The sequence below is a fragment of the Catharus ustulatus genome, chromosome 2, assembly GCF_009819885.2.
Source record: "Catharus ustulatus isolate bCatUst1 chromosome 2, bCatUst1.pri.v2, whole genome shotgun sequence".
Classification (NCBI taxonomy): Eukaryota; Metazoa; Chordata; class Aves; order Passeriformes; family Turdidae; genus Catharus; species Catharus ustulatus.
The window spans coordinates 97,728,676-97,756,333 of record NC_046222.1 but is presented as its reverse complement, the minus strand read 5'-3'; the positions used below and the strand labels follow the sequence as shown (position 1 = coordinate 97,756,333).

The window sequence follows — 27,658 nt, the reverse complement described above, 5'->3', positions numbered from 1 at the left end:
CCATACTCAAGTTCTGCTCTGCATCATTTTAAAGACAAGAGACTTCCTCTTTGCTTGCTCTAGTGATCTAATGATTACTTGAACACTCAGTACTTTGTGAGGTAAGTCTGACCAGACAAGTACCAACTTAAAAGCAATCTTGTGGTAGATTTGTAAGAACTGTCATCAAAACAATGCATCTTTGGCTTATGCTAAGTACTTGTTTGGTAAAGTACATTTCCCAGAGCTGGGTATATGACTTAGCTTCTTAAGTCTCTCTAGATCTCTCTATTTTTCTTTCCTTCCCAATTTTTCTTTTATGCTGACTAGAGTAATCTTGTAATATATGTACTATTCTGAGTTCTTTGTCTACCAAGGGTAACAGAACACCTCTAAACAGTCTCTCCTTGTGACTGAGTTTCTCATGGCACATAAAATAAGGTTATTACTCTTTAACTTCATAATAGAGTAGTCCAGGGTTTGTTTTTTTTTTTGCCTAATTTGACAGCAAAGAGGTGATGTCCCTTCCTTACAATGTTTAGTTCATTCCTGAATGTTCTTTTCTTTTGGCACAGCTTTGCACCACAAGCTCAGCTCCTTTCTCATTCCCGGTGGTTTAGGAGGAACTTTGCTGTAATGCTGCACTACAGACTTTCATGTACCCCTTGGCCATCCTCACATCTGGGTGGGCACATGGTAGAGGCTCTGAGACCAGTGAACTTACACCTTCCAATGCAAGCAGGAATTATTACCAGGCCTCCTCCTTATTCCCTTTATCGCAGCCTTAGTAAACCAGTTATATTCACATGTTTCATAGGGGCTTTGTCTGTAATTCACCACTGAAAGTGCATTCAGCACTAATAAGCAGAAAAGGTGCCACGTCTAGCTCAGAAATTCCCTGAATCATAAATTTTCAGAGGCCAGGAGAGTGTGTCACTGTATGACTGCTCTCATAATTCTTCATCTCTCAGACAGACTCAGAGTCAGCATCCTGGGCTGAGTCTAATCAAATCTACATCTGTTTATGCACCTTCAGACAAGCCTTGCATTTCCCCTTCACTTCCACAAAGTGATCTACTGCATGTCCACTGAGGATTTAACATAAACACACAACCCTTTTTTTGTCATGAGGCTGACAAAGTGGCCAGTTTCTTCTGGAATAAGACAAAAATTTTTATGGTTTACTTGATTCTGGTTTTAAATTCCACTCTGCCTTCATAATCAAAAATACTATAATTATTATGTCCCAACCCTCTCAAAATTTCTTTACCAATCCATACTCTGACTTTAATTTGCCCCTGTCCCCAGGGAATAAGGAGGCTAAGAATATGGAATCCACATATTGAATCAAATCCTTGTCCTCTGGAAGATCAATTGAAGTGAAAGGATCATGCTCATTCCCAGTAAGTGAACTCCAGTAAAAAATTATTTCAAAAGTCCCTATTCCTTGACTTTTGGAAGTGATCTATTTGTACCAAAACAAGATTTCCTACTACTCTTCTCACCTGAATGTTGTTTTGTACTAGGAATAGGGCAGTTTCCTCTGGCAGGAGGTCTCACACCCTGGAAATTGCTCGCAATGATGTGCCCTTCACAAAAATATGTTCGCCTTCAAATTATGTCCCTCACAGACACAAATGTTACAGCACTGTGTAGTGTCTGGTGATCACTGACCATGACACCACGGCAGAACGAACCAGGGAAAGGATGGAACAATGTCCAAGTACATATAGCCATACTGAACATCAATACTTGGTTTATCATCATTATTTTTCAAGACATTTTCCCATTACATTATTTCATCTCTCCAGGAAACCTGAAACCACAGTCTTTATCCAATCCTCATCCTCACTGCTGCTCTCCAGTCTAGCCTCCCACCACTTTCACTGCCCTTCCAAGAAAACCATTCTTCTTGAGGAACTCCAGCTGTACCCAATCTTATCTGGATAATACCCTCCTCCTTCTGAGTTTATTTTGGTGAACAAACAAGTTCTATCCTATAAAGCAAAAATAAACACTTGCCATCTCTTTAACATTCAAGAGGATTAACAGTTAACTGGAGCTACACTTTCCTCCCTTCATGTGGCAACTCATTCTGACACAAAGGCCTGTGGCACTAAATGAAATCCTGCCCCATTCAAACAAATGACACTTCACCTGGTACTGCAATTTACTCAGTGTGTATTCCCTTAGGATAAAGACTTTTACAGCACTTGCAGCATTGACTCTAAAACATTTACAAAATAGATTTACATATTCAAAACTACTCCCATTTTGATCAACCTTAAGGACATCAGAGGAATAGGCTGTGCAGGCAACTATTTTGGTTTTTTCTCCTTTAGAATACTCCCCAAAGCCTCTGTGGCAAAAGCACAATAAAAACCTTGAAACTGAGATTACAGCTGCAACCCTATGTAAGCACTACCTTTTCTTCCCCATTTCCAGTTCAGTTGAAAATTGTCATAGTCCAACAAATTTAAACATGTGTTTAAACATGTGTTACCCTGAACAGATTCCTTCCCAAGATGACCTACAACAGTTTTTACAGCTTCATGCAGCATGTAGATTAGCTTTTGGTCTTAAGTGGAAAGCTCTGTATTGCACAACATTGCTGTCACACACACACAACTTTTTTTAACACAAGGCTGGCAATAGTGATTTCCTCCTGAGAGAGTAAAGCAAGAGGAATTGACTGCTAGCGTCTTATTTCAAGCAAAAACTTCTTTCTGAAGTATTTTACTGAAGATATTTTATAGCAAAACAGAGACAAATACTCATACAAAGCCAACAAATAACGTACAGAAAGTGAAAGCTAATGACCACAGCCCCTACTTCCCCATTCCACCAAATCCATTACAGATATTACAGTAAAACTGTAAAACATCCAATGCAAAAGAACTCTACTTCATTAGATATAAGGAAGAAATACTGTAAACATATATGCATCCCTAATACAATTATCACTACAAATAAACTGCCAACTCCTCATGTCATTAAACATCTACACATTGTTTAGAAGTTTAAAAACACCATTTTTCTGCTATTAATATGGGAGCTGTCCTCCATTCTACAGTTCAAAGCATCCCATTTGCTTTCCAATATCCACTCTAGAAAGACCTTTAAAAGCACACATTTATAAAGTAGCATCTGTACTCTGTACTAAAGAGAGCAGACTAAAAAGTGTGTGTCAGCCATCCTGTTCTGGAGTTAATCCATTAGTAGTTAAGCCAGTTTATGAGCCAATTACAGGAGCATTGCAAACTTCCTAAAAGCCTCTTCAGAAAACTCTTCAGTTATGTCAACATTAAAAAATGGTTAAATTATCCTCTATGACAGTGGCCTGAGGCTTTCAGTAGAGACACAAGCTCACTGAAATTTTGAACTACATTGATGTAGTGACTATTCCTGGCACTGACATCATCATTTCCTTCTGGTTTGGTCTCAGACTGGCAACCCCAGTTATTAACAGGGAACAATAACTTAACAACAGGAGAGAAAAGAGAAAGGCTAAGCAAGGAAAAGTTATTTCTAGTAAATGCTGATACTAAGAGAAGACAAAAGATGTAAATACAAGTTAAAGTAAAGCAAGTAGTATATAAAAATTATAATGGAATAGGAAAACAAAATAAGAGGTACAATAAAGAAAGGATAAATGTGCTTAATGATGGTAATGTATCCATTCTTGTAGGGGCAAGTGAAGACATTTGAATTTCATGTAGCATGGTAGGAAGCCAAGGAATGGGTGAACACATCAAGGCAGTCGCAGAAGCACTCATGTTAATGCAGTGTGGTGAGAAATGCAAAAGGAGCAAAGCACAAAACAGCAACAAGTACAACACCCAGCAAATAATTAGAGCCCAGCCAGCAGCTTTAGCTGAGCTGACTGTGGCCAGTGGCAATCCTAAATGGAAGCAATGAGATCCTGCCTGTACAGGCTGATAAGAAAAGAAAAAAGACCAAAAGGCACCATGGGATTAAGAGGCAGAAAGGCTGTTATGGCTAAATAATGAAGCCAGACCATGACACAAAAATCTCACATGTCATTTTTATTTGCTTGGAAAGATATATTGGTCTCAGTGTTCTGTATGGGAAATACGGGCTTTATTGAAAGAAAACTGCAGTGATCTCTGACTTGAGATCTGTCCAAGTTTAACCTGCTCCCAGGAAGGAGCTGTGGGCACACAGCACAATCTCTCCTTTCAGGCACTGCTTGCATGTCACTGTCTACATGCATGAGCACATAAGCAAACTAAACAAGCTGCATGAGCATGTCCTGACTTTTCCTCTCCACCAGCCAGTGGAGGCCAGAAGCATCTGCAGCTATTAGATGTCTGATACCCATGTGACAAGAAGGAAGACAATGAAGAAGCTATTGAACTAACTGACACTCATCCCTAAGAGTGTGATATATGTCAGAGCAAAAGTTACCAAGAAATCACCCAAAAACTTTTGAGCCTATTGGCAGGAATCTGATTATGAAGTAAAAGATAAGGAAAAGGTTAAAAGCAGAATCTTTAAAGAATTTATGACAGAGAGAAGGAAATAAGCCACCCTGGTTGGGAGTGGGTAGGTGTGTGAGAGTGGGGCTATTCAATTCTAAGAAGCAAAAGAGATAAACAGAAGCAGCTCATCCTAGGGCTTTCCAACCTAGCTGGTGAGCAGAGTTTCCTCCCAAGTGCTGAGAATGGTCAAACAGATATCCCAGGTTGGCCACAGACAATAATGTTTTAAATAAAAGTTTAGAGTAACCTGAAACAACTGGGAGAACATGAAGTATAGCAGATTGGAACATGGCATCTAAATTACATGCCATGACACATCTGAACCACAGGGCCCAACAACCCAGAACTCTTGGGCCAAGAGAATGCATCAGCTGAGAAGCATCTTTTGGGCGATGGGGGATACACACAGGAAGGTAATACAAGGGAATTAGATGGTTTAATGAAAGCTGCAGCACCAACAGAATGTAAACCAAGCCAGCTTCTTCTCATCCCTACCTAATCCAAGGATAATGATTTCTCCACTAAATAAATTCTTGAATACTCTTCCACAGAGATTTTCACATCATACATTTAATTAGATGTAGTAACAAATACACCTTTCTAAATGAAAGCAAAACAAAAATAGGTAGCAATTTATACAGAAAAGAAGTAGAAAGCAATCAAAGGTGCCTTCAAACACTACACAGAGGTTACAGTCTTCTGTAATGAGAATGCCTTGGCACACCTGAGGTAGGTGAAACCTGTAATGCTTTAAAAAACTCAACTTGAAACAACTCAGAACAGCTCTTGATTATATTTATGTGAATAATCAGACAATGTGGGATCTTGATTAACAATAGTGATTATTAACAGACAGTGATCTTTGCTACACTTTGCAATACTTTCATTAAGGAATTCAAATTAAGTTGGTTCATCAGCCCTGCTGAGACGTGATGGCAGTTATGTTGCCAACTAAGTTCCAAAGTAATGCTGATATACTGAATTTGTTTTGATAAGAGAACTGGGCTAAAGTTATACAAATTGTGTCACAGTGAACATAAAAATATTCTCCAACTAGAATTCACAAAATAGTATTAATAACTTGATTCTGTCAGGATTTACATATCTAAAAAGATGTATCAATGTATCTCATTGCAATTGCAAACAATGCAGTAATCAAACACAGGAGGCAAAAAATAAAAAGCATACAGTATTTAACATGGAAATCAAGGCATTATATCCTAAAAAATTGCCCTTTATTTTAAAAAAAGAAACCCAACTCAAACCAGAAACATTCAATTTAAACCAGATACACCAAGTCTGTGAAAGGAGGGAAGCAGAACAACAGAGCCTTCTTTAGTAAACCAAATAGCAACATACAGATCAGGCTTGTTAACTTTCATTTACCTTAATTTTTTACACTAATGCAGACAGAACTATTCATAGAATAGTTTGGGTTGGAGGGACCTAAAAGATCAAAAAGTTCCAACTCCCCTGCAATGGGCAAGGATGCCTTTTCACTAGAGAAGGTTGCTCAAAGCCCCATCAAAGAACTAGAATAATCACAAGGATCAAAAGGTGCATTTTCTAATATACTTTCCTATGAAATTAACTGAAAAACCATATCAATGACTTGGCAAAAGGAGAGCTCAAACAGGATTCATAAACCATTTATTTCAAAACCAGTTGTCACAGGATGGTAACTTAGCTACAGTAATTTCACGATTATAAGCTGCACCATTTTGACTAAAATTTTGTCCAAACCCAAAGTGCGGCTTATAATCAGGTGCGGTTTATATATGGACAAAGAACAAAAAGTTACTGTTTTAGTTTGGAGGACAGGTGTCTGCTGAGAAAGGCAGGAGCTTCTCTTGGAAATGGAGAATGCAAACCCCCTCCCTCCAAATTATTATAATTTTGAAATCAAGTGGCTTTCAGGCAAAGATATGGGAACTAGGAATAGCAGTTCTTTTCTAGGGAAATTAAAATAGAAATACAGTACTACAAAGAAACAAACTCCAAACCCTGACAAAGTCAGAGTACAACCTGACACCCTGTCAGGCAGGGTGTTGGCAGCAGTCCCATTAAATGGTGGCTGCATCCTCCTGCAGTGACAGATGTGATTCAGTTGAAGCAGTGCTCCTGTACAAGGTGCAGTTTCCCTCCTGAGGTCCAGTGGTGATGTGGAGAAATCCAGTTTTCCTCTGGAGTCCCGTGGAGAAAGGGGCTCCCTTAGTGTCCCAAAACCTCTGTTTTTATCTTGGTAAGAAATGTTGGGCTCTTCCCCCTGGCTGGAGCAACTTCCAATGGGATGCAGTAATTTTATCAGTCCCACAGTGGGACTCAATGGCCATTAGCAGAAAATGACTCGCTGGAGGAAGGATGGGTTGTGAAAAGATAAAGAACAATGCCCCACCTGGTTTCAATGGATGGCCCATTAGCAGAATATCTGCCGTTGAGATAAGGATCACTGCCCCCACCCTCAACAGATAGTGATAGAATAGATACCTTTTATCACACTCTGTATTGTAACCCAAGACAGTTGCCAACACCCGGATGTGCGGCTTATAATCAGGTGCGGCTTATATATGGACAAAGAACAAAAGGTTGCCAAGGTCCGGAAGTGCGGCTTATAATCAGGTGCAGTTTATAATCGTGAAATCACTGTAATTTGAATCATTCCTAAAAGGATACATGCAATAGTGTTCTGTGCCTGAAGAATCAAACTGTGAATGTAATACAGAAGTTCCATGAAGGATGTTTTGTGGCCATTCTGTAGCAACACCAAAGCAAGTAGGTCCAGCAGACAAAATCTTCCATTACCAGTGAAACCTCCTTGTTAAGCATCATCCTCTGCAATGCTACAACTGTAAAGCACCAGACTCTTAAGACTCTCCACAATTTTTAAGATGTTAGGAAGACACCTACTACTCAGTAGTAGGACTGCCTACTACTGAGTCATCACAGAGCAAAACCCAGAAAGTGCCTGGAGAGGAAGCCACAGACTTCCAATGGAAGACAAAATCCCTTTGACCTGTTTGACAGGAAAAAGTACCAGTTGCAATTACCTGCACAAGAAAAGCACATCCAAATGGTAAACCTGGTAGCCCCTACCAGGAGCAAAGAATTATACAAATTGTAAACAATTTCTCCTGGCACCCTGTTCCATTTGACTTTCTGCTCTGAAAGACCAGTCATGTCATAGGTTTAGCTAAAACCTGTGATATCCCATCCAAAGAAGAATGTGCTTCACCAAGTGGTGGTTACACCATTGCTTGTATAGGACTAAGCCTCTAGAGATGAAAAGCAATGTAAAGTGCTCTTTATTAATGTTTTTAGTGGCTTGTCACTTCATCTTATGGAAAAACAAGATGCAAATTAGGGCAATGTTGGTTTAACCAGCTGTAATTAGTAGCCCACATCAGCTTTTTTAAAAATTCCAGTTATTGCAGGAAGAGTTCATACTGGTGTTACATTTATCCTCATAGTTTGGGACAAAAAGGGATCTTTGGGATCACACAGTCTGGCCTCTTTTGAGACAGTAATGAAAACTCACACCTAGTAAATTTGTGCAACAAGTTCATGATGCTTGTTTCATCTTGAGAACACATTTCTGAAGAGCAATTGAGGCTTAACTCAAAGGAATCCAACTATTAAAATCCTCACAATGTTCTTCATTAAATTGTTTGCTGATTAATAATCATGACAAATACAAACAAACAAATTCCCTGCCCCCAATGGTTTTGCTGCTTGTTTCCCACTAGTCTTGAGCTTCCAAACATTGGTTATCACTTACAGTAGGAATCAGTAACCATACATCAGAAGGACTCTGTTCTAAATAATGTGCATACTGAGATTTCACTGAATCAGCTAGGTTGAAAAAGACCTCTGAGATCAAGTCCAACTTATCACCCAACACCACCTTGTCAATTAGACCATGGCACTCAGTGCCATATCCAGTCTTTTCTCAAATACCTCTAGGGATGGCGAATGTACCATCTCCCTGGGCAACCTTTTCCTATGCCCAATCACCCTTTCTGTGAAGAATTTCTTCCTAATGTCCAGTCTAATCCTCCCCTGGCACAGCTCAAGACTGTGTCCTCTCATCCTGTCGCTGGTTGCCTCAGAGGAGAGGCCGATCCCCACCTGGCTACAGTTTCCTTTCAGGTGGTTGTAGAGAGTGAGAAGGTGCCCTCTGAGCCTCCTCCTCTCCAGACTGCACATCCCCATCTCCCTCAGCCACTCTTCACAGGACATGCTCTCCAGTCCCTTCATCAGCTTCATTGCCCTCCTCTGGATACACCACAGCACCTCAAGGTCCTTCCTAAACTGAGAAGCCCAGAACTAGACACAGTACTCATGGTGCAGCCTATATCACTGGATTCAGCCCATGATCCAGCCTGGCCCAGTCTCTCTGCAGAGCCCTCCCACCCTCCAGCAGATCTACACTCTCCCCCATCTTGGTGTCATTGAAGTTTTTCTTGCATAAATCCAGCAGTCACTCACTGTAAGACGTATTTACCAGTTCTATTGTTCCTGTAGCTCTTCCATGAACACTTCTGAGTTTAACATCATGCTTTTTTAGCCCAGTCTCCAAAAGATAGAGGCTTAAGAGAAAATGCTTTCTGTCTATACTTGTTAATCAATCTCCTGCTGACAATTTGTTTTTAATCAGTTGGCATTTTCCACAAAATTTGAATAAGTGGTAGAGATTTCAAAAGATACTCCAGTTCTACTAGATTTATTAAACTCAATGGCTATGCAGAGAAGAGAGCACCCCGGATGTCCCTAGGGAGGAAAGGGTTGCACACAGCTGTTCTCAGCAGTTTCTGACTGAAGAGCACATAAATAGTGAGAGTCTGCTGTCACACTGTGCCACCTTTTACAAGCATGATGTTTGGGGTGGGGCACAGAACTGGACAATACAGCAGTGACCGTCAAACAACTAAAAGGGTAAAACCATACACAGCAAGTACATCTGCAGCTGTTTACAGTCTATCTGAATTGTTGCCTCTGTTTGAAGCTTGTATGAAATTATTACAAAATCATCAGCTTGGAAGCAAGTCAACAGTAAAATAAGTCAAAATTAATTGCAGACATTACTGCCTTCAAAAGCACAGCCTCCTTGACAATTTCCATGTTTACTGCAATTTCTTTCAGAGTATTTCCCTTTTCTCTTACTATTTATGAGAAAAAATATGATAGCGAAACTAGCAACCTACCTTGTAGGGCAGAAAGGAGCAGGACAGTGAAAATTACAGGTCTCAAAGTGGTATTAAATTAAAAATGTGTATTGAAATATTTTTAATCTGACTCACAAGTGCTTTTTATGTTACAAACACATAATTGACAAAATAGATGAATTTTTCCACAATCAACTCTGAAATTTCAAAAAAAATGGCATCCAAGTCATAGGTTTACACAAGACAGACAAGTAAGGGGACATACAGTTGATACCAGGTAATTTTAGCACTCTGGATTCTGGAAAGTACTCAGTCATAGAACATAGCTACTTGCATTTTCAGTACAATAATGCACCCAGAAGCATGAACATGATTTCAGATGGAATAGGGCAAGAGATACTTTCTCATTATTACCACATCCACTGTATGACTTTTTACAATAACTTCCTCTCAACAAGTCCTTCTGTGAACAATGAACTTAATGACAAGTGTTTCCTAGGTATTGTGTACCATGTCTCTATTCTTCTTATATCTGAATAAAATTTAAAAAAAAAAAACCAACAAAAATTCGTCCAACCTCAACACTTGGGACCCTGCAACTTCCTCTTTACCCTCCAGCTTCCCCTGTTTCTATTCTACCTTGATGTCTGTCTCTAGTTCCATTCTGCTACCTAAATAGCATGTTGGCAAGTGTTGCTCTTGGAGCAACAGATAAAAAATTGGCAGAGACAACTGTAATTTGTAATTTGCCTCTCATCACATTGCTCCTTTAGAAACTTCTCCAGCATTGGTTTTGGATGGTGCCTGCCACAGAAGCTGTAGAAATCCCAAGAGTCATTCAGAATGAAACAGGGTACAAGTTCACCCCTGGATTATGCTAAATATCGTGTACTCCAAAGAACCTTTTGATATAGGCTGTGTTGCAAGACATCTAGCTGGTTTCTCCTAGGGCACTACCTCAAAAGTAATGGAACTCCTCCACCTGATCACCATTAAAGGACATCAGTGAAGTAAAAACTGCAAACATTTGGGGCACTGACAGCCTGCTGAAAGTGCTAACAATTCACAGTTCTCAAAATCCGTGCACCTTTTACTAACATGGATACTACAGGAATGCTCTCTGATGCCCACAAAGCACCCTACACTGTGACCTCAAGCACATTTAGAAATGAAATAATTTACCACAAGGATTTATGCTTGAATAATTGGCCTCCATTTATAAACCCTGTGTCTACTTTGTGTAAAACAGGAAGTACTGCCACATTATTTACACAGCAGCATTTGCTGCTGAAACAGAATGGCTTAAGGCTTACATCTGAGTCTTTAATTACAAACCAAGTTTTATATCTGTTCCAGAGAGTCGTGTGATGACTATCCAATCTCAAAATGGTGAGCACTTTAAAACATGCTCTGCTGGAGGAGATCCTAATTGAAGTTGCTGTTGATTTGGATTACAGATAAAATAACACTTGTATGTGATTTGCATAAAGAATTTCATGAACAGAGAAGCACTGAAGAAACACTGAATACAAAAACAAAAAAGCGTGAAACAAACTTCATTTAAGTGGGAAACACAGCAGTAGAAGACAGTATTTCTATATAGCTGAGGTTTAATAGAGAACAATTGAAATATGATTTAGGCTACAAAACAGCCAACAGAGGCTATGGTGGGGATGGAGAAGCACAGCACAGACAGTGTAAACTCAGTGTTATGAGGGCTGGGAGGAAAGAAGAAAAAATTGATATACTATATTAAAGCCTTATAAAGATACATATCTCTTCTCTCTTCCCCTCTCTACTCCCAAAACCCACAGCACTGCAGCACTTCATGATAAGAGTAGCAGATACTATGTGATTTAACCTCTGAGCACTTTTTCCCCATCAGTTTGTTATGAAGCCCATACAAGATTAAAAGCATGATCAAGATGCAATCCTGCAGGAAAAGGCACAGTTTGATGCAGGGCTTGCTCTCCAGAGAAAGGAGATTGTAACACAGTTAATGGATGCATGAGTTTATTCAAAATGAAGCCATGAAACCACTTTATGCCTTCATTAGCATTCCTTCCCAGAAGCAAACAGAAGTTGAAATTTTTCTAAATACTGTGAGTTCACCTGATTGATGCATACATTAAACTGGCCTTCTTGTAGTTAGCAATACCTTTTTTCCCCCTAATTGATGCAGGTCACCTTTTAGGCAGGAAAATAAGCTTCATTTGACCCTGAAGTGAGTTCAAAGCTGGCTGCACATCTCTGCAGTGGAATGGAAACTTCTCCAAAGCAACACAAATGTATATTCTCTAACCTGGAAGCAGCAAACCCAGGAGGGCTGGTGGCTCATGCACCCATTCTTGATGTAGGCAAAGTGCACTGAGCACTGTAACCCAAGAAAAGCAGCCACTGCCAGCTCTGGCCTCAGGCTGCCTCCACACTCAACAGGAGCTGTAGCCCTGCACCACACCAGCATAACATCAAGAGCCTGAGACTGAGCACTGCTGCCTCACAAAGCAACAAAACACAGGCTCCATGAAGAAACACCCTCTGGCTCCTGCTAACACATTGGAGGAACACTAGCTCCAATTTGGAAAATACTGTATATGGCACACCACACCCAGAGAAGCAAACCCTGCTGTACACCACTGACAAGTAACTAGACTTCACCACCACCTATTAAAGAAAACCAGATTACTATGAGTGATTAAAGAAATTTCATCAAGCTAATGTGCTCAAGTGTTTTCTGCATTAAAACTGAATTAAGAAAAAATAAACAACCAAAACCCTCCCAAACAAAACAGCAGAGAAAAGTTTCAGATAAAACTTCACTGGTCACTCTGCCTGCACTCCTACTTTCTGCTCTTAACAGCATTAGAAAGAGGACCATAACAGAAAGCCAGTAAAATTTGGTCTTTAACATCAATAGGTAAATACAGCCATTCATTTCCAAGCTCTCTCTTTAATCCAACCGTTTAGACAAATTCTTTACCTATTCCTGGTATTTGATTAAGATAGTTATGTACTAGAAAGTAAACCAGCTCCAATGTAAATGAGAAAAGCAGGAAACAAGCTAGTTAGCACAGGGAAATTCTCAGATGACTCAAAGATGCTGCCTACATGTTTGATTTTACACAAACATATTTAAGCATGTTCCATGAGCTACACTTCTGTAGTTTTTCAAGATGTCTCCAAATGCAATCAGGAAACAGCAAACCTGCACCAGACAAGATGGGATCATGTACAAACATGATCTCTTCTGCTTTAGATTAGGATTCAGACTGCTGATCCAAAAGCAGGAATGGCCATTATCACAGCCCTTCCAACCAGACTTGATACATGTAAGTTAGCCTTTCATGAGATGTGACCAAGAAAACAAAAAGGCTGAGCCTCTGAAATTTTCAAAATGAAAACTAACCTTAGAAACATCATATTGCATAAGACTTTGAAACAGTTACATAAAGTCAATCTGATTTAGGGCAGTGATTGTCAACCAGTGAGCAGCAATGCTCATGGACAAGGAAATTAAGATCTATAATGTGAGCAATCAGAGAGGAAAGTCAGATGCTGCTTACTGCATGCTCTATGCTCTATTCACATGGCAAGGAAACCAGGGAACCATCACCAATCCCAGGACTCCCACCCTAGGCAGAGATCTTCTACTTTAACCACAAACAAAACCTTCCTCCCTACCTCCCTCTTCCTCTTCAGAAGGCTTTTAAAGCCCACAGATCACTCACTGTTCTTTTAATAATCCCTGAAGTGTTTATCTTAGGGATGTCATACCTACTTATTGTCTCCTTTCCTGCTTTCTCTTGTAAACTGCCCATTCAACTTTGTTCCACATGGTCGGAATACATCTTGCAGAGCCCTCAGGAGAGTTGCACAGCATTTAATTTATAAATTAATGCAGAGCAGCCACATCTTCCATACCAGAACTACAAAATTTTCACTTACCAAATAAGACTTCAGCATTGTTAATGTATTTGTAGCCTGATGAACTGTTTACCAGTAACTGTGTTACTGCGTATGAAAGACAGCAGTGGCCTCTGAAGCACATACGTTGTTATTTAGCTATATAGATTTACTGGGTGGGAAAATAAAAGAAGCAGAGGGGAGGAGGGGTGAGGTCTCTAAAGCAGATGTTTCCAAGCTTTTTTAAAACTAAGAGACAAGACATAAGACAACACTTGAAGGAGCAGCTGGGGACACTAAATAAATACAGACATTTAAATGTGACTAATTACATACACATGCTGGAATTCTCAAAGGATGATCAGGGAGCCAGGCTCCCAGCTCACTCTGACTTTCAACAGGAGTTCAGTGGCCTGTTCCTTCAGGCATGCTGCAAGATGTCATCTTGCTAAATACAGAACACTGCCTCTAAATGTTGCCTCTAGTAGCTTAACCACAGCAAAGCCTACAGATTGCTGCAAAGCTATCTACAGGAGCCCTCCTCTTTATTAAATAAATACTGCATGTATCTGCTATTCCTTGCCTATGTGGCTCTGACAGATGAGACAAAATTGTCTGGACAGCCCAGAGGCCTTAAAGCCTCTGGGGAACCACCTTTCTGTGCTAAACACAAACATGCTGCCCAAAAACTGCTCTAGCAACAGTCGGGAAAGGTTTACAAAAAGTCTAGGGATCCTTTCTGAGTACTTTGGTTGTAAAGCAGGAAAAGTTTCTGTATGTGGGAAGTAGTGGCTCAAAAACATTTAGGGAAAAGTACATATCATTGATTTTCAGATGTATGTAATACGGCTGGACACACACTAAGTCCAAACACTTCCACCCATCATGGCTACAGAAACAGAATCTTTCCCTGGTCATTTTCCTCCCTCTGCATCACAGAAAAAGAAAAGTGCAGTTTCTAGGATACACAGGATTAAGGTCTGTTTCAGCTTAAAAAGCATGAAAGGAAAAAAAATAAAATACAACATTGCTCAAGCAGCTGCCAGAAGCTGTGTGTCATCACAAAGGGGTGTGTATGTACAAGCAGCCGGAAGCATGGGAAAGTCTTGACCACTTCTTTCCATAGCCTATCTTAAAATGTTCATAAAATTACAGATACATTTCTGGCAGGTGACAAACAAGAGACATCCTTCACTTCACAACCAGTAAAGGGGAGGCCAGATGTTGATAGTCACAAGCAGTGGCTGATTGTGCAGAGGGCCAGGAAGGCTGTGGCTGTAAAAGGTGTGACGGAACACACTGCAAGATCTTTTCTGAGTGAAAGACAGAAAGGGGAGAAGCCAGACCTACTGAGTAAGACTTTCTTTTTCTCAGCACTCAAGGTGACTCATTACATGGCACAATAGTATTGAGTAAAAATGCAGCTACAGAAGGTACCAAACCACAAAGTCCATGCATGTTGCTTTTTTTACCTGACACACTTGGGCAAGGGTATGTGGTCAGCAGGCTGCACATCTGCTCTCTCTGTATGGTGTGAACATACACATCAAGAGCCTGCATCCCAAGTCCTGTAACTGGGATACAGGAGACTTACAGGGGCCATTCACGAGAACCAACAGGTTTTGCACCAGGACCCACAGGGGGAGCCCCCAAGTAGCAAATTCTTCCCAGAAGGAATATCCAACATGAGAGTTGTGGTTCTTACAGAGAAGACAGAAGAAGTTGCTGGGGGACACAAGCAGTGTGAGTGTCGTGCCTACATCTGTACGGCCAATGTAACTTTTAAATCCACTAATGCTTCTCCTTTTAATCTCTTTTGTGGGGATTCAGTCCAGGAGATTGTGCTGGAGCAGCTGGCTGAGCCTATGGCCTCTGATGAAGCACAACAGCTTAGTGGTTTAAGACTAAATGAAAGTACTGAATGCTTCCTAAGGAGAAGCTATTAGGTAACAGATTTTGAACTGAATTTTTTGCTTCCTCTGCAGGGGCTAAGGAAGCACACTTGCCTTTTGCATTTTTTAATAATCTACTACTTAATGTTCAAGAGCTCAGCACTTAAATATTTTAATTTGCCCTTCCATTCAGATGAATTTTTCCATCCATTCATCCAGCTGACTGTTCACAGCATGCTCCACGGGATTGCAGGCTGGCTCAGCCCCAGCTGCTTTCCAGGCTTTTTGGAATGCAGAGGTGGCAGCAATGTGAACAGGCTCAGAGGGCACACTGATAAATACCTATGGGTAAGCTCATATCTTCTGGAGAGGTAAAAGAGTTTCCTAATTGGTCTTCATTTAGCCTACATAAGTGGTCTTTGGCTTAAAAAAGTAAGTGTCTCTAAAGCATTTTTAAGCAGCTGCCTACTGGATGCAGCTTTTTGTTCTCCTTGCAAACCTGAACTGTTCAACCAGTTATATGTATGAGGTCGTTTGCAGGGTATTGCTTATCTTTGTAGCTAAATGCTTCATTTAAAAAAAAGTAAATATATTTTTAAAAAAAACAAAATCAAGGAAGTACACAAGACAAACATTAGATTAATCAGAACAAGTCAGTTTTTAAGATCAAGTGATTCTAGATTCTTGCTCATATTTTTACAGCTTTGTCTTATTTGCTCACTGTAACATCCACAAGATATTCATAAGAAAATCAGTTATTTTCACAATACTTAGTTGGAAGCTGCACTTCCCTAAAACACTTAATCTCTGCTTTTTGCTCATGACCTACCTCTAACAAACATTCTGCCTCTCCTGCCCTTGCTGCTCTCTTCACTGGCAAATTCCAGCCACACACTTCAGCTGAGCATTGCTTAATTACCACATTCTTTTCTTACATGCTGAAGCACTAGAACCAAGATGTCTATGAACAAATCTGAAAGAGATTTCAGATCATGTGGAAAAATGTTAAGAGCTGCAGTTTGCTGTAGACTTCCTGGAGCAATTGGTGTAGCATGAAGAAAAAGCTGGACTACATTCTGAAGGGCTTTTTTTCCCCCGATGTAATCACTCCCGTTCATCATTCCATTCTTCTTTCTTCCAGCTAAGACACATTCCCATTAAAACCTGCATCAACAAAACTACATACTCTAGAAACATTCTTCTTTCCCAACTTTCTTATTTGAACTGCTAAACTCTATTGTCACTTACCACTCAAATAACAAATAAATGTGGAAACTAGACAAAGCCAGAGTGTCCAGGTCAGATACTGAAGAGAAGGTGGCAATGGGAACAGCCAAAAGCTTGCTTGAGCTCTGATTCTCAGATTTTGTTTCTAAGACACAGGGGCTCATTATGATTCAATGGTTAAAACCTCATGATTTTTCTACACATTGCAGCTAATACACTGAACAATACCTAGAAAATCAAGGTTGCAGAATGTTTCACAAACCAATCTAAGTTTTTTCCTCTGCATTGTAGAAAGTTATGAGATACTCTTCAAATCAAGAAAATTTGAATAAGTATTTAAAAGATGTATGACCAAATGAATACACAGATAGAAAATCACCCTGTTAAAGTAGTCATTGCCCTATTGCTATTCATGAAGCAAGAAGCTGCGTGTATCACATATTAAGAAGGGCTTTTTCAGACACCTATTTCTAGCATTTCAGAAGTTCACTGAAAAAAATCCATTGGTACTGTAATGTTACCAGGTCACACTTAACTGAAAACAAAACCTTTAAAAGACAGCTGGCTGTGGTATGACATACTCTCAGAATAAAACAGAGGCAAACACTTCTGAAGGTCCTTCAGTACATCACCTAACTATTCAAAACAGACGAGAGCAGAAGGGCATTTCAGTTAATCTATGTTTGCAGAGTCAAGGACATCACAGGATCTCAACCCACAATTAGGGTTCAAAGGATATGGACAGAAGGCTCTGTGGCTGTATCCCATCTGAGGAGTGCAATACACACTTTCAGAAAGGCCAAGGCAAAAAAAAACTTAACGTGGCAACCAGGACAACTATGCTCCTTTTCCCTCTCTAAGCACACTATCCTCCAGGCTTGCTTCAAGGTCAGTCCAAGCTCAGTGATAAACTCACTGCCCTGTATGTCCCACACCCTCTCTGACAAAGAAATTGCCTTTTCCCACCTTCTATTTCCCCCTATCCCACAAAGCCTTAGGACCAGTAGCAATACAAACAACACCTAAACAAAAGATGCCAGCCTAGGACTTGGTAGATACAGGTTTGAGCTCTGGCTTCTCAGAATGTGTGTGACCATCATCACTTGGTCATATTTAAATGGTGCAATGGAAAATGACATAATGAGAGTCCTCAGGTAGCAGTTAGAGGAAGTCTGGGCCCTCCAGGCGATACATAGCTATACGGACATGGCAATTTTTGTTCTCAAAGAGATACAGCTGTGTTCCAGCAGCACTGTGTCCTGGTTAACAAGTTCACTGGGCTCAGAGCCTACACAGCAACTTGCAGCAGACTATCCCCTGGTAGTCACTCTGCCTCATCACAGCAGACTGCAGAGAGGGAGAGTTTGAATGTAACTGCTGCAGAGCTCTGGTAGGACCTGCATGGCCAAGGGTTTATGTACAGACAGGCAGGACTACTTAGCCCAGCACATCTTCTATCAAGAGTGAGCTTACATTGATGGAGGTCACCATATGGGTCACCTGTATTTGTTAAAAGGTCCTAGATGTAAAGACTAGGAGGACAAAGCTTTAGCAAACACAGCAACAAAATGATATTAAATACTGGTCTGAAAATTGAGCTGGTCAGAACTTTCCTAGCAGAGCATTTATCATATTGACATGACTGCCAAGCAGCAAGAAGCGTATGATGCCAGCAGTCTGATTTTGACAGCTCTTCTGTGAGAGAACACAAAGCATTCCTCACAGAAGCCAACCAGCTCTGCCACTACTTCTGAGGTAACCCAAAAGGCTTTGGTGTGGCCAGAGAGCAGTGGTCATCCAGACTCCTCCTCGGAGGACAGAGAAATCTTTAATGCTGTTTGAGTCCTGTGGCATCTCTGTTTCAACTTGAATGAGACCGGATGACAGATTCTGAGGCTGCCTTAGGAAGTGATAGCAAACTTTTGTTTTAAGTCAGCTCTATAACACTCTTTCACCACACAAGTTGTGCTATAAATTTACTTAGCTGGTAAGGTCCTTAATGCAAATTAGAAGGACATTAATATTACCCTTTGATGTCTTTTTAGTATTTATGCCATGACTAAATTGGATAAGGGATTTATTAACATTTAAGACTATTAGGAAGAAAATTACACAGATTATGTGAAGAGAAGAAGGGAAAACAAAAAAATCTCACACCCTATAAATTCATAAAGATATTTCTGATTAACAACATTCAATGCCCAAATAAATGTGTTGATTCCTCCAACTATTTTTAAATGAAGCACCGCACACTGTCGGCAATCAGAGTGTTTCTCATAACTTCACAGCTACATTTCAAGTCCTACCGTGTTGCGAGCTTATGGCAGACAACACCAGTGTCTGTTATGACTTCACTCAGTCTCAGCTCCAGGTGGACCTTCCCCTGAAACACACCAAAAACACCATAGGAAAAGTTAATTTTATGCATAGGCAGTCACACCATTCCACACTATTTCAACCAAAGCAAGCCAGTTTGTGCAAGTAATTCCAGGAGAAGTCTGAAGATTAAATAAGAGCTGTATAGCTAAGGTCTTTCAACTGCCAGAGAATCCAGACTAGTAGTCATTCAACTATATTTGGGTGCATAATTCTTACCATTAGGTTATCTCTATATGTTGTACTAATTGAAGGATATGGAGTGTGCATGGTCTGACATAGAAATGTTGTGTTGGAGTTGTAATTAGCATTTCAAATATTAAGCAAGTATCTGCAACACTACTGTTAAAAATTATATAATGGAAGCATATTACAAATTAACACTGACATGTTTTAAACATTATAAAAATAAAATCTATTAAGCAATATAAATTGTAAGACAAGTATCAATAAAACCATATCAAACAACTATTAAAAAACACATTAAAAATGTTCAATCACGTTGCTAGCATTCACAGCATCTACTGTTACACAATCTTCAATCCTTACCATCACATCATTTATTATGACTTGGACCAAGATATTATCCTTCAATACGCTAAGAAAATAAAGGCAGACATGAATACCAACTGCATTTCTCTTATTAATTCCATTATATTTCAAAATGTGAGTAGCCACCTCCATTGACAAAAAAACTCAGCATCACTTTTACAGTGCATATACAGTAAATGCAAAACCTATTTTGTTATTGACCAAATCTGACATGCTAGCAGTGCCCAGTCATCTCCTGCAAATTATCATAGCCGAATTTGAGCCTTTCATTTTCATTACTCTCCCCTCCACTCTTTGTACTAAAGGATGTTAAAATCTACCCTGCTAATTAGTCACAGTTCTAACACGAGTATCATCTTTACCTCAAATCACACAAAATTCTTTTGCCACCCTTTTATAAGATCTTCCAGATTCAACCTTTTCTCTTTTCCACCAAACCAAAACTCTTGCCAGTGACTTCCCTATCTCTTGTGACTAGTTACTATAACCTCCTGCTCTGTGGGGATGTCTGTCCTGGGCAATAGAGGAAAATGAAGATGAAACTCCGGCCTCAAATTGCACCTGTACTGCTAAGATTCCCTTTCCCTACAGCAGATTTGTCTGGACAAAAGCAGGTGAAAGTAGTCCAAAGCACAGCAAGGAGTGCTGCAATAGTTAAGGAGCATGGACAAACAGAGGTTCAGAGGTTAAGCCCTCTCTGGTCCTTTCATGTTAAGAAGCACAAACACTGGACTCAGTGCTTGAATACCTGTCCTGAAGGTGCCCATGAGGCATCCTGCATCTTACTGCTGAATTCAGTCATTCTCTCCCCTACAGTGTAAATCCCTTATTCAACACCATTCTTTCTGCACTACCTTGAATGCACACTTCATGCTTTCACTCCTCAAACCTTTGTCATCTATTTATACCTTCAGCATTCTGACTCAGTAATCCTTGTTCCTGTATGAGGGCTGGAACACAGGCCTTTCAAGTACATATGGCAGACAATACGGGTGTTCATCCAGAAAACAAGGAAGACAACCTCTCCAATTGAAGACAAGCTCTTCAATCTGTATAAAGTTGCAGGGGCACCACAGCAGCTCACTGGCATTTTGAACAGGGAAGAACCCAAATGAGCATGTGAGTTTCAAACAAGGCTTCTGCCATGTGTCTTCTGCATAATTTTAAACAAAATAATAAAACCACCACCACCCCCAATGCAAAAGCCAAATGTTGCATTCAGCTGTCACTCTTGATTTGTGTTTCAGTGACACAGGTATCCTCCTTCACCCTGTCAGTGTGTGCCAAAGTCAGCATCTGTCATTGGCTGCCAAACTGAAGCCTGTCCTCATGCCTAAGAGCAGGACTTCTCTGCACAAATGCATAAAGTCACTTCTAGACCCAGTTCTTAAGGACTTGGTACCACTGCAATGCCCACTGTAGCTGTACATGACAAGGGCTGGGCACATAATCAGCTAAGAACCTTGCTTAAGCAGAACAGCTTTCTTGCTTCAGTTTTACTACATTTTGCTTGCTCTTCAATATTCTCTCTCCCACTGGCTGCATATTCTATTACAGGATCTAAACCATTAGTCTCTGGAGAATAAATTTATATTATGAGCCTGTAAAACCTGCTACTTCTATTTGTTTATGTCCTGTTAACTATCAGAGAAATCAATATTAATACAAATTTTGAAGAAATTAAGAGACAAGAACAGAGATTTAGCAACTTGAGAGAAAATATCCCTTTGTAGAAAAATAACAAGGTATACAAATGGTTTTATAGAAATATTTCTGCTGGTCTTAAACGCGAGACTGACTCTTCTCAGGAAAGAATGATTCAATACACTTAGATGAGCTTGACAGTAAACTTGAAGTGACCATTTGCTCAATTTTATACAGACTGAATAAAATGGAAGCTCCTCATTTCAGAAATTAAGTTGAATTTTTTTTAAAATTTAAATTCAGCAGTATTTCACACATTTTCCTAGCTACATTAAGCATAAAATAACAGTGCTGCTTCTTCTGGGCTAAAAGCCATTTTTTCTGGTAATGTTCATATTTCTCTTGTGAAAGTTTTGAAAATGGTCAGCTGCTCAAAAAGTGACTCCAAGCTTCCTACAGCAAAACAGAGGTCATGGGATCACTGGGATCAGCAGCCTACAACTATTCCCAAAACACCTTCCAGTGTTTTACTTTCAGTTAAAAACTCAAATACCTTGAAATAAGGCTACAGTAACACCCTTTCAGACTTAATTTACAGAAAATGTTACTCTTACCTAAACAGAATGCTTTTTCCCAAATCAATTCTACCATTATGCAAAACATAAGGATTCATCTGAATAAATTCACTTCTGAGAAATGGCATTAGTTGGGTTTACAAAATACCAGATAATTCATTTTGCAAAGGGAAGACAGAAAACTGCAATAAATCAGTATCATAAGAGCAAAAGTTAATCTCATCAACAAGAAGGTCAACTTATAATAGATTAAATGTACCATAGAAACAGAGAATTGCCATGATCTTTGACTGACAGTTGGAAAGAAAGTAATTTATATTTTTATTATTAAAAGAACTACTGTAATAAAAACAAGAGTCTTATATTGTAGTAGCTCTGTATAGTTTACAAGCAGTAAAGATTAGACAATGCAACAGAACAACAACAAAAAAAATCCATTTTACCAAAAGCTGAAACAGTGGCTTCATCCTGCTCAGAGAGAATCCCTCCTTTGGAGCCAGGGTTTGAGTCTAGGCTCAGTCCTGCATTATGAGGGTAAAATGCTTTTTTTTCCTTTAGCAGATCAAAAAAATCTGAGGAAAAACCTGGAGGTTTGACAATTCTGAAGTAGCATGTATCAATTACTCAAAACATTTCCATTAACAAATATATTTCAGGGTGTTCCTAGAAGCAGCTATGCTTATTAGCATAACTTTCTCCTTTGGAGAAGGACCCCTTTTCAAGGAACAAGCTGAAGAAGTGTTAGTTCAACTGTTGAACACTTCCTTTTCCATCAGCTCCAGCTGATATGGAGGGTGGGTTCACAGGTTGCACCTCCTTCCTAACCACATCTAACACCACATCATGGGGCCAGCCAGCTTCCAGTTCTCAGTTATTGATTAAAGAAGCCACTGAATTACAATTTCTTGTAGGGAAGCAGACAGTATTCAAAAGGAAATCAGTAACAAAAAAAAAAAAACTTTCGAAAGGCCTTACTGAGGAAAACACAAATTATGCTATGCTTGTTAAATATAACCTTTACTACGCAGTCTGTTATCTGAAAACTAAACTGAAACTGATTGCAAGTTGGCAAAGAAAAGAAAAAGCAGACTCAACGTCCTGGTTTTATAGATACAGGAAAAACTTGTCTCCAACCACCTCCTTTCTGCCTGGAGTGCAGCTGTGAGTCACTGCAGATTGAAACATCAGAAAACAGTTATAAAGCAAATAAAAGTACACAAATCCTACCTAACTGTTTCATGTTTCCAGCAGTTGAAAATTTGTGGTTTAATTTAACCACAGCGCTTTAAAGAAAAAGAAAATTCATGACCACAGATTTCCCTAAAGTTACTCTTATGACAAAGTTCTGCCATCCTGGCATCAAGCAGTTTTAGCATCCCAAACAATGCCTCAGAGGCAGTGTTTGCAAGGTCACCAGGACACCACTGGGAGCTGTGTCAGAGTGCAGTTACATGCACACAATTTGCCCTGGAATCTGACACACCCCACATGAACCAGGGACTGTGGATTTAGATGCAACATCCAACCTACCTCAAAACAGATGCAATCTGGTGTAGATGCAGATGCAACATCCAATCTAGCTCAAAACAGATGCAATCTGGTTTTTCAGAGAAATATTTATGCAAAAGCACTGACAAATACCAGGAACTTCTGTGCCTTTCTGAGACTCTAGAAGATGCACAGAAGACTGGCAGTCTGCCCAAGTTCAAGACAGGAACCAAATCTACCCAAATTTCCTAAATCATTTTAAAGCAAGTATCAACCAGGCCTCCATCCTTTTTGTTACTATGAAATTTTTAGAAATATTTCACTTTTTAAAAGCATCCAAGGAAAAGAACAAGTCTTCACTGCCGATTCTAAACAAAAGAAATATACAGTAAGAAAATATACAGTTTGCTTGAATATTAAGTATCAGGTCAATAGTCTTAGCATCCAGGGCTCACATAGCATAATTTGCTTCTACCAAAGAGCAATAGTTGATATCACAAAAACTCCTAAATAAGGTATTTGTTTACTACTAAACCTACTGGACAAGAGGTTTGTGGTCACCTACCTTTCTACTTCTCACTAGCCTACCCAATTTTGGTGGGGACTTTCTCCTCCAAGGTGGGAATGCATCTGGATGAAAATTTTCCAAATGTTTATTCCATATGGGGACACTTTCCCAACACAACTCTGCTCTGCTCATTGCTCAGTAGTGTGGGAAGAGGGACTGGAACCCACTTTTGGCTCCTTACTCTTCATCCTGCTGGTAGAATGTGACTGCAAGTAGTCTCACTCCAGCTCCTGGAGATGGAGGAGGGAAGAGATAACAGACATAAGCTGTAGGAGAGGACCAGGCTAAGCTGTTGACATGAACCACAGCTCATTACTGACTCATGCCAGCACTGCATTGAGATTTTTTTTAATCCAAATTCAGGACTGTGATAACACTGGTGTGTTGGTTTATTTTCCCTTGCTCCAAGCTGTCTGGAGAGATGAGCACTGGAAGAACTCAGCACTGGACAAAGACCATTCCAAACTAGGGAATAACCTGTGCCATTGCTTTCTCAGACTTTCCAAATTTTATTTCAGGATATAGCAAATGTTGGCAGGCAGATTCTGTCTATTCTGAAACCTTTTCAGACAACTTCCCGAGAAGTCACTTTCTGCCATCAGTAAAACTTAAAAGCAAACAAGAAAATTGAGCCAAACCCTAAGGGCTTGCTAAATGCTGCCCTTGAGGGAGTGGGAGAACACACAAGGTCAGGCCTAACAGCAGGTTTGAGAGCAGGAGGAGGAAGGAGTTTGTTTGCTGTCTACATTTTCTGCTTATAACAGCTGCTCCATCCTTTAGCAGAGGGCAGCAGGCGGCTGGGAAAGGTCTAAGGATCATGCTAGAGATCACAGCCTGCCTGCTGGACCACAGCACAGCTCACAAGAAACTGGAACAAAACTCAGCTGATTGCTGAGGAAAGTGCAGCAGCTCTATTCAGGATTGCATGGATTCATAAATGCTAAGCAAAGCGGAACTGATATCTGCTTGCTCTCCATATGTGCAAGCATGTCAGAATTGCTCAGTAACTGGCAAACAACTTCACATGGCATAATGTTCACCTTCCTGTTTCTCTAAAGGAAGAATACTGCCATATGGTCAAAATCCTTAAAATTAATCATGTTTTCTTCTCAAATAGTTTGATGGGATATAATATGTAGATGTTGTAAGTCACAGGGCTTAATTTCCCCAGACAAATTATGTTCTGCAGATAAAAAAATACATGTGTTACTTTAAAACCATGCACACTCATTGTTCAGCAGTAGGTGCTTTCACCACATATGTTAGACTAGTTACTGAAGCGTAATAGACCAAAACTTGATTGGCTGTCTTAGCCCCTTGTGATGTTAAGCCTGAATACTGTGCTCTTACATTCACCTAGGGAGGAAGTCTTGCCACAAAGCAGGATCTAGTCAATAGCTGCTTTTTCTCTTTACCACAAACATTATTTACCATTGCTGATGCATGGTTCAGTTGCCTCAAATAATTTTGTCAGTAGGCATTTAGCCTTGAGAATCTCCCCACCTTATCAAAACAGACAAGTCACCTCTCTTCAAAACAACTAGAAGATAGAAGTTTAAGTGCCACAGTTCAAAATATAGAGGGTAGCACTCATTTATTTCCTGTGTGTGGTAGAAAGCTGATACCAAACTGGGAAGCAGATTCTTTTTACAATTTGCATTTACCCATGCTTACAGTAGGTTGTACAAAATGCATCAGTGATTCATTTTTATGCTAGAAGCGTTTAAGTACCTACACAAAGATAGTAAATATCAGTGTTGGACAGTGGGCATGCAATGCTCTTAATTGCTCAACAGATAATGTAATTCTACCAATTACTGGAGGGAAACTGCTCTATGCAGTTGCTCCTAAAGACAATTATACCTTGTATCTTCAAACACATATTCTTAATTAACAATTAGGAACCGAGCCATCAAAGTTCAACACGACTTGCTCCACATATACAAAGAGCATTGATTTATATAGAACAGGAAGCAAGCAAACATGGGAAAGACCTTGGAAACTTCAACAAGGTGAATAAAAATAACAAACTAACACTACAAGCTTCCTCCACAGATGAGATTAACTTCTCCACCACACAAGACTGAAATGAAGAGCCAATTAAAAAGCTTGTGGTAAAACCTTGGCTCTGATAAACTCATGGCAAAACTCCCACCCCAGGAAAGCCAAGATTTCATTCACAAAGCCTGACACTTGGGATACAGATTCTGCATTCAATGGGAAGATGCTGACAAAAAGGAATGGGTTTTTTTGAGGATCACCACGCCTTAGCTAGATCCTTCTAGCTAATATACAGGCAGCATTTCAGAGCCAGTAGTTATGTCCAGCAAGACAAGAAGATTTTAGATGTACTCTCAAAACATACCCATAAATAATGTTTTCCACTAATAAAGTATAGTACACCACATGACACTGATACCAGTTCATACTCAAGAACAGGCATGTTTAATCAACAATAGTCAAAGGTTTGCATAGACAAAATGCTAATGTGGTTAAAGGAAGAGGAAAGGCTTTTGGTGTCTGAAGAAAGTGCTTAACATCAGTAAATCATTGGCACAAAGCTTTGAGTACAGAAGGTTAAAATGTGAGACAATTTGCTTCCTCAGTGTTGGTTATCTGCCCTTTACATGCCTTTTATTTTTATTATGTTGATAGCCAAATAGATATCTCGGACACATCAAAGTTCTTATGAGAAGGAAGGGGAAATGAGCAATTTTCAAGTTTTTGTCAGACTTTTTTTGCCCCGACAATGACTTTATATAAGACCTTGAGCATAACTGGCTTTGGAAAAGCATTCTGTCATTAAAAACTGAGATCTCAGCTGTAAGAGGACATGACTATTTCACATTTGTCAATGAGGTGGAGGAAGTAGCTCAAAGCACACTTGAAAAGAGGAACTTTTAAAACAAGAGTCTGCACAGGAAAACATGTCAGAATAATTTAACTCTCCTTTCAAGTCTCCCCAACTTTGGCACATATAGACGACATGGAGTATGCTGGTGTATATAGATATTAATCAGAATATCTCTGGATCTTTAACCACTTCACTGGTTACATGTACACAAAGGGTATTTAGGTGACAAAGCTCAAACTTCACAAAACAGACTTGAACTATGAACTTAATGTGAAAAAAAATTAAGAGGAAAACTACTCAAAACCAGGAAAGGCCTTTCAAAGACTGCATGTGCACTTGGGCTTAAATTCCACTGAAAACACATGGACCACTGAGAGCATCTGTCAACTACAGCCCTAGGCAAATATCTGAATTGGTTACTGTTGGGTAAACTTCCTTCTGTAGAGAAAAGGAAAACATTCATGGATTGAAAGAGAGGTATGCACAACAGCATGGCAATTTTTGCTTCCAGACCTCAAAAAGTATGACAGTGAGAATACAGCAGGTCCTGAAAGACAAATGACTAGTAGAAAAAAAGTAAATAAAGTATGCAACATCATGCTTGTACTGACCTCAAGCAGTTTACAACGTTTTCTCTTCTGCTGCTAGCCCCTTCCCTCCAGCTAAAGCTGCCTGACTGTTCGTTATCTATTTCAATGCAAAAGTTAAACCATTTTCAATTCAAATGGCTGAATTCCTGTTCTACTTCTCACTAAAATACTTGGGCTCATATACTTTCAGACACTGGGCATTTAACTCCAGGAACACTACTGAGGAGAAGGCAGGTTCCATCAGAAGATGGGAACTTATAATTCCTTCAGCTAAATGCACACTAACTCACCTGGTTATAGCTTTATACTTTCAGAACAAATTTCCGAGTCTGGAAAGTTAAGCCAT

General features: G+C 39.8%; 1 protein-coding gene across 2 annotated transcripts in view; it reads right to left on the bottom strand.

Moving 5' to 3' along the window:
* RASA3 (RAS p21 protein activator 3) overlaps nucleotides 1–27,658 on the bottom strand; it is a 132,701-nt gene that overhangs the window by 39,185 nt on the left and 65,858 nt on the right. For both annotated transcript variants that reach the window (XM_033052479.1, XM_033052480.1), the window contains exon 5: nucleotides 18,972–19,048. In XM_033052479.1, the coding sequence (XP_032908370.1) occupies nucleotides 18,972–19,048 (77 nt within the window). The remainder of the gene's footprint in view (nucleotides 1–18,971; nucleotides 19,049–27,658) is intronic.